This window comes from Zootoca vivipara, chromosome 6 (genome assembly GCF_965207765.1).
Source record: "Zootoca vivipara chromosome 6, rZooViv2.hap1.1, whole genome shotgun sequence".
NCBI classification, from domain to species: Eukaryota; Metazoa; Chordata; class Lepidosauria; order Squamata; family Lacertidae; genus Zootoca; species Zootoca vivipara.
The window spans coordinates 65,744,830-65,758,092 of record NC_142589.1 but is presented as its reverse complement, the minus strand read 5'-3'; the positions used below and the strand labels follow the sequence as shown (position 1 = coordinate 65,758,092).

The following is a 13,263-nucleotide window of genomic DNA, read 5'->3' as shown; positions in this document are numbered from 1 at the left end:
TTAAAATTAAGGACTACTTCACATATATGTATTTACCGCTTTTCATGTGCATGAACAAGCAAATCAAACTTATGTACAATATACCCAACAAGCATAGTGGCCCAGTTCAGTTGTAATGGAAAACCAAAGTTTCCTGCCATATGATTTCCCCCCATGACATTCCCCACTCACCCATCTTCCTCTTTTTGTACAGTGGTGCCTCGCTAGACGAATTTAATTCGTTCCACGGGTCTTTTCTTATAACGAAAAATTCGTCTAGCGAATCCCATAGGAATGCATTGAATTTTTTTGGAATTTTTTTTTGCCCATAGGAACACATTAATTGAATTTCAATGCATTCCTATGGAAAACCGTGATTCGCTAGACGAATTCTTCATAAAACGAATTCGTCTAGCAAGGCAACCTCCGCTCGAAAAATCCTTTCGTTAAGCGGAAATTTCGTTAAGCAGGGCATTCGTTAAGCGAGGCACCACTGTATGCCAGAAGGTAAGATTGTCAGATTTGCCAAGGTACCCTTACAGTACAGTACTTGAAGATGAGTGCTCCTGCTTTCAATGGAATGCAATAAGTAATTGGAAACATGGCCTTGGGGGTCAGTTCACATGAGCATAGGGGTCACTTAATCTCTCAATTACATTGCTTGGTATTTGATTTGCAGATTAAATGTGTGAAATGATTCCACAGAGGAGACCTGGCCCAATTCAAATTTAATGGTTTCTCACTATCTGAATGAGTATTGGGATTGTTTGTTCCCCTACCCTCTCCTTTTGGAGATGTAAAAAGTTTAGAAGCCACGGCTTCTGCTTTTAAACAAAGTGCAGTTCCCCATTTTGTTTGAACACTGGGAACAGTGCTTTGTAGAAAGTCTAGATCAGGGTTGTCCAGCCTCTTGAACAAAGTGGGGCGCAGGAGTACTCTGATACAGAACCTGGAGCCATACACTGAATTAAATTTTTATATCATAAATTAAAGTGTTAGCAATAGAGTTGATATTATTCAATATACACAATATATTTAATTAAATATTTATAATTAATTACACAATCAGTAGATTTTATTTACTTATTTATTAAACAGATCAGAGCCATTCTTATAAAAATAAGAGACCAAAAAGATCCCGCGGGGGTGAGAAGAGAGAGGAAAAGAGCAGGTAAACAAGCAACCTGCTGCAGCTGCTGGGCAGATTAGTGAAGTCCCACTCAACTTTTTTTTTGCCCTTTCCCCGTTCTCTCCTTTCTCCTGCTCCCAGCATTGCAGTTGCCAAAATATGCAACACACACTCACCCGTGTGTGCACTCGCACTCTCTAGGCCAAGTTCGGGATTCCTTGCAAATGCCTGCCCCCCCCCTTTACAAGGAAGACAATGCTGGCATGACTGGAGAAACTGCCTCTTGCTCCTTTCCTTTCTTCTCCCTGTCCCAATTCTCACTCCGCCCCTGAGGAGGATTCTCAGCTGCAGCTTGGATGGGTGGTTTGCGGTGGTCACGAGCAAACCAGCGCAAGGCTTCCATGTAGTTACTTCCAGTTCCCTGCAGCTTCGGTACTTAGCAAGGGCCGCCTAAAAAGGCCTTGAGGATTTTGCATTGGACCACCATGGTCTACATGGTGAACAAGCCACAGTCCAAAACCATAGTTTGATCCTGGCTTGTTTTCACTAACTATAGTTAAAACAAATCAGTGTGGATGCAGCAGTAAACTATGGCTTGCTTAAAATGGGACATTACACTTCCTTTCTGTGTTGTTTAAGGAACAATTTCATGCAGTTATCCAAATGCACATGAGCTGGTGTGTTTCCCAGTTTGAAATGTTCCTACAGTCATTAAGCAATTGCTCTGAGCCAGTTATTCTTTGAACCAAACTTTGTGATGGTGTTGGAGCACTCAGGGTTTCAGCTCACATGGACAGTTGATGCACATTTGGTAGGCTGCTGTGCTGCAGACATGCCCTCAATGCATGAATAGCTCTGGGAAGGATTACGTGTGGCACCATTTGGCATGCTTTACATGGTTATAATCATGTGACACTGAATATCTAAAAAGCACTATTGACTAGCCACCTTCTGTTCAAATGAAAAGATGCAGCTATCTTCTGATGAGTTGAAACCACCACTTAGAAGCAATTTAGATATAATTTAACATTTTTATCTGGCTTATGCTTGGTACACAAACCAAAAAAGTATGACATGCTAACTTTATGTGCTGTATAAATATTTCAGAAATATTTTCCCAATAACAAAAAGTATTTGAATTGAAACACTTGATTAGGAAATGAAAATAAAGCAAACTGTGATTTTTGTAAGTGTTCTTAAAACATGACACACACACCTCTTATATTGTTTAGATCAGGCACCCCCAAACTGCGGCCCTCCAGATGTTTTGGCATACAACTCCCATGACCCCTAGCTAACAGGACCAGTGGTCAGGGATGATGGGAATTGTAGTCCAAAACATCTGGAGGGCCGAAGTTTGGGGATGCCTGGTTTAGATCATAAGGGAAGAATCACTGAAAAGTGAAAACTTGGGCCAAGCTCTTAACAAACGGTTGTTTGTATGCACCCAATAGCTCCCACTTTGCTCTTCCTCTGGCTAGAGTGCATGAACAAATCAGAAAAGGGATAGCTTAGCGTTACTATCTGAATATGGGATCACTTTAAGAAACAACAATTGCTAATCAGACTTAAATCATGTTTTGTAGTTGATTTACGGATTGTGGTTTGTTAGAGTGAAACATCCATGTTTCTGGTGTACCTTAAGCTATTCCCATGCCAGTTTGTTTACCCGCTTGTGCTAGAGAAGGGGAAATGGGAGTGATCAGGTGACTTGCACAGTATGATTTATTGAGCCAGTATCTTTACCTTACCATTACATGTGAATGTGGACATACTAATTTTAGCATGCCTAAGGAGCTGTGTGCTTCCTAGGAACAGCCACTTGAAAAGCTTTCGATTTCAGTGGCATTGCATCCACCAATTATATAGTTTTGTTTTGTTTAAAATATTTTGAGTGTCTCATCAATACAAAAGGAATCCCAAAGTGTTTTACAGCCACAATTAATTAAAGTCATATTTGGCTGTGATTAAACTCATAATAAACTCAGTGGCCAACAATTTACCCAAAGACCTGGGAAAATAAAGCTTGGCACCAGCCTTATCTGTGAGTGGGAATACTTTTATAAAAATGAAAAAATTACTGCACAAAAATCAATCTCATCAAATGATGGGTCGGTCTAGCCTAGTGCTGTCTGCTCTAGCTTTCCCCAACCTGGTGCTCTTCACATGTTTTGCACTATACTTCTACCAGACTCAGTCAGCGTGGCCAACAATTAGGGGCGATGCCAGTTGTAGTTCAGCAACAGGTGGAGGGCACTAGGTCAGGGAAGGCTGGCCAGCTAGCATCAATTCTCCAAGGTCTCTAACAGGCCCCCCCCCCACCTCAGAAGTCTTGCTACCTAAGGTCTTTTTAATCTGAAACCTTATACAGTGGTGCCTCGCTTAACGAATGCCCTGCTTAACAAAATTTCCGCTTAACGAAAGGATTTTTCGAGCGGAGGTTGCCTCGCCAGATGAATCCGTTTTACGAAAAATTCGTTTAGCGAATCACGGTTTCCCATAGGAATGCATTGAAATTCAATTAATGCGTTCCTACGGGCAAAAAAAAATCAATAAAAATTCAATGCGTTCCTATGGGATTCACTAGACAAATTTTCCGTTATAAGAAAAGACCCGTGGAACGAATTAAATTCGTCTAGCGAGGCACCACTGTACTAGGAAAGTATGTTATATACTTTCTTATACTGCTTATACTGCTTATACTGAGCTGCAGTACCTCTTTGTTGTCCCTGAGCTCTTCAGTTGGAAGACATATACCTTTACTGGTGCTTTGTGTACAGTTCCTTCCCCCTCCCACCGTCTGCTTGACCCAGGGGTAGTCAACCTTTTTTTACTTACCGCTCACTAATGCATCTTTATTAATGGTAAAATTTCCTTACCGCCGACAAGTGCTTGATGGAAGGAAGATTCAGCTTGTGCCTTAGAACCGCCTACTGCCCACCTAGAATCCTGAAATGCCCACTAGTGGGCGGTAGGGACCAGGTTGACAACCCCTAGCTTGACCTCAAGTGCTGAAGACAAGTGCTGTTGGCACCTTTGTCTTTATTTTATTTCAGGTTAGCGGTTGTACAGGATAATTTGGCTTTGGAGCGTGTGTTTTTGGGTCCAAAGATGCTTTCTGTGAAACGCTTTTGAGAACAATAATTGAGGAGGTAAATCTTGCCTGACATGATGAGATTTGATATCAGGAGCCATGGATGTGGTTATTAAGCTTATGCTGGTGCATGCTTAGAGGCTGGAGGAAACAGGCTGATTTAAGCATTTTGAACCTGTCTCTCCTTAGGTATTGGTGGAATGAGCGTTGCGTGTGTTTTGAAGAGAAAAGCAGTGCTCTGGCAGGACTCCTTCAGCCCCCACCTGAAACAGCACAGTCAAGATACAGCTAATCCCAACATGCCTGTTGTTTTGACATCTGGAACAGGGTCCCAGGCTCAGCAACAGCCAGCTGCAAATCAAGCCCTTGCAGCAGGGACCCACTCCAGCCCTGTTCCTGGATCTATAGGGGTTGCAGGCCGCTCCCAGGACGACGCAATGGTGGATTACTTCTTTCAGAGGCAGCATGGTGAGCAGCTTGGGGGAGGCGGAAGTGGTGGAGGCAGCTATAATAACAGCAAACATCGGTGGCCTACTGGGGATAACATTCATGCTGAACATCAGGTAAACAGTTAAATATTTCACAACTGAACAAATGAGCTAAGCAGGCCTGTGACAGTTGCATGCAGTGAATGTTATTAAAATCTGTGTATCTACATGAGCATTTTTCATTCTGTTGCCTCTTCAGCTTCATTTTATAGGACAATGCAGTACGATAATTCTTATATCTCTTAAATAAAAATGTGTATATATTTGCAAATTGTCTAATGCTTGTTGACTTGTTTCTGTCTTAGTTGGACCAACAGGGCAGTGCTTCTTTCCCCCCTCTTTGTCTTTTCAAACCCACCACTATTGTTAGTTTCCTTACTTGGTTAGAAAAATGATGAAACTTCTTAAAGCAGCACTGGTAAACCTTTTTAATGTGCTGGGTTGGCAAGATGTCAGTGTTGTACCTGCTTGTGCCTCCCCTCCCCCTCCCCCCACACCTACCCATGTGGGGATAAATGCACTCTTTAAACACGTCATTGAAGCATCTCTTCTCCAGCTTCTTGGTAGACTTTTGTGCTCATTAGCTGGGGAATGCCTTTTAAAAAAAATGTTGCTGAGCCAACTTTTCTGCTCAGCAACCAGGACAGACTTTAAAATTGGCTGTCAAATAGAAAAATCTGCCCAGCCACCCAAGAAAAGCCTGATGCCTTGTGTGCACTATGTGAGCCTCTGGGCACTCCCATAGGGGGTAAAATTGTCACCTGAATCATCCATTGACAAGCAGTGGAAGCTGGAGAGTACAATAAATATTTGTAGTCTCCACCAGTTCCTTCCTAAATAAAAGGGATTTTTAGGCTATATAGGAAGGGAAGGGAAGGGAAGGGAAGAGTCACTGCTACCTGCTGTTGCTGTCTCTGTGTGTTTGTGTGTGCGTCCGTATTTGTGTGTAACCTGTGACCTGTACAGGTGGGTTGTGTGTGTTTATGAGATGTGGTGGCATGGTGCTTATTTTGTGTGTGTATGGGTAAAGGGGTTGAAGGCAAATTTAAAGGGACAGCTATCCATAAACACATTTAGTTGTCTCTTAACTTTTCCATCCTCGTAATCAGCAGTGGGCCCCCCAGATGCTGCTGAATCACGAGTTCTGCACCTCTGAGCTAAATGATCTCCCCTCACTAAATTCACTTAAACTTGATAAGTGCTCGGATGATTACTTTTCTTTTTTAAAAACACTACACCCTGTTCCTGAACCAGTGAGGAGCTTTTTAGTAAGGCTTTAGTATGCCCACGTACAGTATTTGTGAAAACTGCTGAAAAATAAAACTTTATTTTTTTGGCCAGGTGATGGCCTGAGCATTAATGATAAAATGTGAAGTGGAACTGTGTATTGAGAAATAAGTGCCCCACGGGGAAAATAGAATGTGCTTTTCGTGTTTGTCAGAAGAATGAGCACTCCAAAATGATTTGTGATGGTTGTTGTCTTTCCTGCTGGAGAAATTGAATTGTATCTTGTTTTGAGGATTTATATTTGTAAATATGATTTCCATAGCACCACACAATAAATAAAGAAGTCAGAGTACAGTGCAAATAAACTGTATAAAAATATCAAATGAAAGAGCAGTAACAAAAGAGGTAGAAACAGCATCCAGATGTAAAAAAGACACAAACCAGATAAGTACCCAATAAGAGGCCTGTTTGAAAAGTCCTCAAGAAAACTAAAATGGTGGAGCTTTCACTGAGCAGTAAACAGGTTTTAATTTAGCACTTAAAACACAACAAGGAACTTACCATGAAGAGATCTCTGTAAGTGGGATGTTGCCACTGAGGTGGCCATCCCCTGATTGCCACCCAGCTGATTGCCAAGGTGGAGGTTCCCGGAAAAAGGCCTCTGATGAAGATCTTAGTGCGCAAGCAGGATCATATGGATCAGAGTTGATCATTTGAACACCCAGGTCTTAATTGAGCTGAGCATCATCCTCTCCAGTGCTGATATTCCTATCGCAGGGTGTGTTTGGCAGTATCTATTTCTCTTGTGGAAGATACTAATCTGTCTGCATTCTTGACATTTGTAAAGACAGTAGGCTGGTTTTTGCTGCTTTAGGTTCCAGAACTTGTTGAACCCTTTGGGAACTTGTAGGACTTGGTTCCTGACAGACTACGTTTCTATACAATACCTAAGTGGAAATTAAAAGAATCTGCTTGAACCATAATCTAGTGCAGTCTTTCTCAACCATGGGTTCCTAGATGTTGTTGGACTACAACTCACATCATTCCTAACCAACATGGCTAGTGGTCAGGGATGGTGGGAATTGTAGTTCAAGAACATCTGGGGAAACCAAGGTTGAGAAAGCCTGGTCTAGTGTATGGGGCAATATGGCTTAGATCAGCTGTCCCCAATGTGATGTCAACCAGATGTTTTCAAGTAATTCCTATGTTGGCTGAAACTAATGGGTGTTGCAGTCCAAAACATCTGGAGGATGCTAGGTTGGGGAAGGCAGCTCGATATTATACCGTACCATAAAATCTCTTTTCAGCCACCATAACTGTTCTCTCATAGGGGAATTCTGCTGACTTTTAATAACATTCTTCCTTCTCCCCTTCAAAGTAAACCACCCTTATCATTCCTGAATGACTTTTTGTAACTAGGTTGAGAGCCAGGCTGGACAGTTGCTTTATGTTGTGCATTGTTTGCCTAAATGTAAATGTTTGTTGCTCAGGAGCTCAGTTTGTTGAAATGTGTTAACCTTGTTATTGCAAGTGAACACTTGTAATGTGACCTATGTTTGTGAAGTGTTGGGAGTGTGAGTTTATAAAGAGCAAGTATGCTTTTGGTGGTGGTATGGTTCAGAGCATTGTAAACTTTAAAAATAACTTCTGTGTTACCTACCGGTACAAAAACACTGTTGAAATAGACATCAAAATACCAGGGAAGCGCAGGAAATGAGAATCGTGGAAGTATGGGGCATCAGCAGAGAATATAGAATTTGACTAGATATTGACTTAATCCTGGTGAGGCTACACCTGGAGTACTGTGTCCACTTCTGGGTGCCACAGTTCAAGAAGGATATTGACAAGCTGGAACATATGCAGAAGAGGGCTTGTCTTTCCTGAATTTATCTATTCTCCTTTAAGCCACCCAAGTTGCTTACCTTCACTACCTCCTGTGGGAGTGAGCTGCAGAAACAGGTGCTTCCTTTAATCTGTCCTAAACCAACATTCAGCTTCATTGGATGTCCATAAGTTCTAGTCTTATGAGAGAAAGACACTTCTCTGTCAACTTTCTCCACACAATGCATAATTTTACAAACTACCATGCCACCTCTTGCTCTCCTTTTCTCTAAAGTCCAAGGTCCCAAATGCTGCAACTTTTCCTCATAGAGAAGTTGCTCCATAACCCATAATTGCATTATATGATCCAGGCCAGGCTTTCTCAACCTCAACCTGACTACAATTCCCATCATCCCTGACCACTGGGCCTGCTAGCTAGGGATTATGGGAGTTGTAGGCCAAAAACATCTGGAGGGCCAAGGTTGAGGAAGCCTGATCCAGGCCATACAATCAAATACTTTAAACAGATGGAGTACTGTTTCTGTGCTATAGAAAAACAAAACACCAAAATTGTTCCACATAAATGTCTCTTGATATGTAAACCTGAACATTCCTGTTTGGAGTTGGTCAACTTGCAGCCTACAGAGCAATTTTAATCTATTCTCTGGCAGTTCTATCAAAGTTCAGTGAAGATGTGGTTAAAAACTCACACTTTCACTCATAAGGAGAAAAAAGATTCACAGTGCAATCCTGTACATGTCTACTCAGAAGTAAGTTCAGTGGGGCTTTTTCCCAGGTAAATAGGTATAGATTGCAACCACCAATTTTGTGGTTGCATCTCTTTGGGTTTCTTGGAGAAGCAATGAAACACTATGTATTCCACAATGTTGCATTCCATGCTGCACCCTCATAATTGATCATCTCATATTGCCAAAACGCACTGTGATAGGAGCTATGGAATGCCTTCAAAGTAGTAAACCCCTTGAACTCAACCTAATATGTCACTCTTGATCATATGCATCTTTGTGAATCATAGGCAGGAAATATCCCTGGCTTGGCTATGGAAGGGACATGGTGTCCATATTTGTCAGAACCTGGTGAAAGAGGAGGCCCTGTCTGTGTCTGTGCTTTACAGTGTTTTCACGGTTAAACACGTTGCTCAAGTGTGCATATCTTCAAAAGGCTTTCTGAACCCAGACACCTGATCTGTGCCATATGGGCCTTGCGTCCTTTTTGGGTGAAGATATGTTGGCATGCTTGCTTTACATAGATAAATACAGTAGACAGTCTTTGACTTGAACAGAAACTTAAAAGGAGGCAGTTTAAACCATGATCTAATATGACACAAGACTATATGCTATTCTTATTCCTACTTCTAGCATAACCATATTGCCTCTAAGTATTAAAAGCATGTTCCTCTGACTTCAGGAGCAATTCATCCCATAATTTGAACTTCCTCTGTTGCCAGATTTCTGAATTGAATACTTCCCCCCCTTTGAAGAAAAAAATTACCCAGTATATCTTTCAAATTTAAAGTGTATTGGTTAAGGAAAAATCCTGTAGCTTCTGAATATGTCCAGAACTCTTCATGGTCCTGGCTTAATGCCTCTTATTTTTGACTGGTTGCTGCCCCACTTTTTTTCTAAACTAAAAAAACCCAAATATCATAACTTTTCCTTGTAGGAGAGTGGTTACAGTCCCTTGATCATTTTGGTTGCCTCCCCCGCCCCCGGGCTGTATAACTTCCTTTTGGAGATATGACAGCCAGAATGATATCTTGCACAAAGTGATGAATACCAGGAATCTGCACCCACAGTGTTCTGAGTCCAATATCCCACCTGAACAGATTTGGGGGTGCATGTGCAGGGAGAAGAGGGAAAGCTTTATTGCGCTGGTGTGATTTATGACTCCTGCAAGGGCAATTATTTAGTTGAATCCAGCCCAACAGAAGCTCAAGTCTGATTTGGTCAAATAAACTATGGTTGAGGTTGTCTTGCTTCTCAATCACAGTTCCTTTGAGGGGAAACAACGAATAATGCCAATGTCAGCCTCTGGCTGCATACCAGCACACTGGTCATTCACACATTAAATCGTAGCTTGATGTGAACTAAAGCAGCAGTGGAATTGATGTGGATGAATTTGACAGCAGTGTTGAAATGTTCATCTACATACAGGTTGCCCTTTTATCATTGGTACCGTACTTTAGTGGTTGACAGCCGACATACACGCATTGCTGATGGTTCAAGAGAATTACTAATAGCTGAATTCTTTCTAGCTAAAACTTGGTAGAGGATGTTTCATTAGTTGCTGCTTTAGAATGGGCAGAATTATGGAAGGCTTTGATTATTCTTTTTAAGTTTTATTAATATAATCTGTTTTGGGTGGCTATATGTCCAAAAATTCCCATTTGATTTCCTTTGTGTCTGCTAAATGTTCTTTTCTCTTATTAACTTGAATATATAAATATGCTTTTTTGTTCTGCTGTTACTAGTTATATCGGTATGCATTTGTGTTTTTTCCCTTCAAAATATGTTTTGCAAGTCATATGCAATTGCTTATATGTTGTTTAGAATTGGTGTACAATTGTTCTGTCTTTTATTTTTATAGGCCATGTTGACAAAGCTTCTTTCACCTGTTTTTCTTGCATCTTTCATTGTTTAATAGGTTCGATCTATGGATGAATTAAATCATGATTTTCAAGCACTTGCTCTGGAAGGAAGAGCTATGGGAGAGGTAAGTGAACATATTTTGTTGCATTTCTTTCTTTATTTCCTCCCAGGTAAGCCCAAACAGTTTCCCATTTTCTCTTGGATACTGCCCTGGCCCAGGCCTGTTTGTCTTTTCAGAGATGGAACTATAGAAGGTGCTCTCGCATCATTTTCTGAGATGGAAAACTCAGTATACTATAATGGCATTTATCCAGGTACTACATGTTTTGCCCCCCCCCAACCCCCTACATCTATGCCATCTTAAATTGTGTAGGTCTGTTTTTTGTTTTTGTTTTTTTACCCATGATTGCTGCAAAGCAGGGTTTGTGATGTAGAACAGATTCTTGAAAGAGATGTGGATCTTGCACAGATTTGAGATGATCATATGGTGCTGCAGTGTAAATGAAAAATGAGCACTTGAATAGCAGCATTGTATAGTGTAGAACATTCTTTCCCAACTTTGGCTACCCAGATGTTGCAGAACTACAATTCCCATCATCCCTGTCCAGTGGCCAAATCGTCTGGGACTGAAGGGAGTTGCAGTCCAACAACATCCAAGATTGTGAAAGACATTAGGGATGTTCCACCCTGAGTATGTCAGGTCAAAACTATTTCTCCATCTAGCTCAGTATGAACTACTCTGATCATATCCATCACCTGATCATTTAATTGGAAATGTCAGGAATTGAACTGGGGATCTTCACCATGATAAGCATGTTCGCCTCCAAATAATGAATGCTGTGAATCCATATTTATTTGCGTGATGGATGAATTGAGACCAGTGTTCGAAATGAGCCAGGCACATTTTGCATCTGATTATTAGCTGCTTGAAACCAAGTGAAGCCATCTCCGCCATCTTGTGGTGCATGCCTTGGGATCATTGGATCTTGACTGTTTTCACACACTAATGCCATGTCCTGTATAATTCTATCAGTTATGTTTTATCTGCACAATCAGAATGAATTCCCGGAACCAGAATGCTTTTTCTGTGCAGCCTGAGCAGGGAATGAAGTTAATAGCTAATTAGCTTGTCTTCACTTTCCCCACCCCACTGCCCTACTCACAGTTGTGAAGAATATTCTAACATTATGAATGGTCCATGTCACCATTAAGAAAAAGAGGTAGGAATAGGCCAATATTTATGTGGACTATCCCTGGATAAAGTTCCCAAAAGTTCTTAACCAACTCAAGATTGTCATCTGAACTAGCCAGATGTTTAACTGATAATCAATCACAGCCCGTTGATCAATCACAGCCCGTTGATCCTTACACTATATATGAGTCCACTTTTGGTTGTGGGGCTCAGAAAGCAGAGTACATGTATATGAGTTTTTATTCCAGAAATAATAGCAAAAAAGCAGGAGATTATATTAATAGAATATTCAAAGATGGCTCATGAAGCCCACACAATCTTCAATTGTCCATTCTTGACCCTGATATTAAAGAAAATCCACTGATGTGCAAAATGCTTGTCTGACTATAAGAACCAAGTATGCTAACTTAATTGCTTCAGAATTGGATAAAGGATATCATCACTCTAATTAAAGTAGTTGCTAGTATGCCCCTGAATATGTTTCATGTTGAAGATGACAGTGAAATAAGTAACAGGAAATTAAGTAGTTCTTTGGAGGGAACCAGTAGTATATGCTGCACTGGAAGATTTGGAGAAATAATTTTGATTGGGTAGGGGGAGAGAACAGGGCAGACTCACAGTTTGTGACCCCCCCCCTGCCCCTTAAAGGATTTAAATGGAATGATCCAGCAACCTTCTTATGTACTAGCTTTTACATTTGCCAGCACTGAAGAGCTTTGCACATACATAATTATAGAGTGAGTGCACAGATAATGGCAGTCCAAAATTTCACAGTGAGGCAGACTTACTAGCTTGCCTCTTGATTGAATCCATAGAAATGAAAAAAAAAATCATAAATAGAAATTGCTCACTAAGAATGTCTCTGTTGTCATACTTCAGAATTTAGCACCTGAGAGTCAGCAGTTTAAGCTAATCATGGCATGCAAATACCTTGTATCATTGAAATTTCTGTAGCCCCCCTGATAATATTTTCTTCAAGAAACAAGTGAACTGTCAAAAAGTCTGGGCCTGTAGCAAACAGCTGACTCCATGGTATAGATATCTCCCCATAGAAATAGTTTGGCAGAGAGTATCTCACCCTACGAACGGATGACTTGGATTACTGCATGACTTAGAAAAAGAGCAGCTGGTTAGCTGGGGAACTGACGAACTAAGCTGTCAACCCTGTTAGCAGCCACCTAACTAAATGACTAAATAGTTTTATCTATTTTGAAAAACCTAACAATACCAGTATTTATTTTCACGATGCTATCTGGATTAGTCAGCTTGGAAAAGAGATTGCTAGGCAAAGAACAGTGAAAAAAATGAAATGTTTGAGGTTTTTTATTTTATAGTCAAGCAGTATATAATTTTAAACACAACAAACAGTTGGTTTTATATATAAGCTGGTAAAGGAGTCAATATAAGTGACCAGGAAGGGAGGCAAAGTGTTCCCAAGGCCTAAGAAGGGTTTAATAAGATAGTGAGTGAATGGTTCACAGCCTTAATAGCCAAGCTACTGAAATTCAACACACCTTGAAAAATACCAGAAAGTGTTTTGTTTTCAATAACCCAGATCTTGCGTTTGATTTGCAAAACTTTGGCCCCTCCATGTGCCATGGTAACGGTATCTTCCTTTGAAACACTGCATAACCCAAGAAGATCGCAAGGACTTCATTGTCAGTGCTTTAATTGACTCTGATTCAGTTTGGCATACTGCGGGCAGAATAAGTGAAGCCTGATTC

The 13,263-nt window shown here is 40.9% G+C and overlaps 1 protein-coding gene across 15 annotated transcripts in view; it reads left to right on the top strand.

The window, feature by feature from the left end:
• The window catches only part of PUM1 (pumilio RNA binding family member 1), a 53,305-nt gene that overhangs the window by 5,813 nt on the left and 34,229 nt on the right, over nt 1-13,263 (top strand). For all 15 annotated transcript variants that reach the window (XM_088672482.1, XM_035117520.3, XM_035117509.3 and 12 more), the window contains exons 2-3: nt 4,392-4,765; nt 10,403-10,471. In XM_088672482.1, the coding sequence (XP_088528608.1) occupies nt 4,403-4,765; nt 10,403-10,471 (432 nt within the window). In that variant the 5' untranslated portion in view covers nt 4,392-4,402. The remainder of the gene's footprint in view (nt 1-4,391; nt 4,766-10,402; nt 10,472-13,263) is intronic.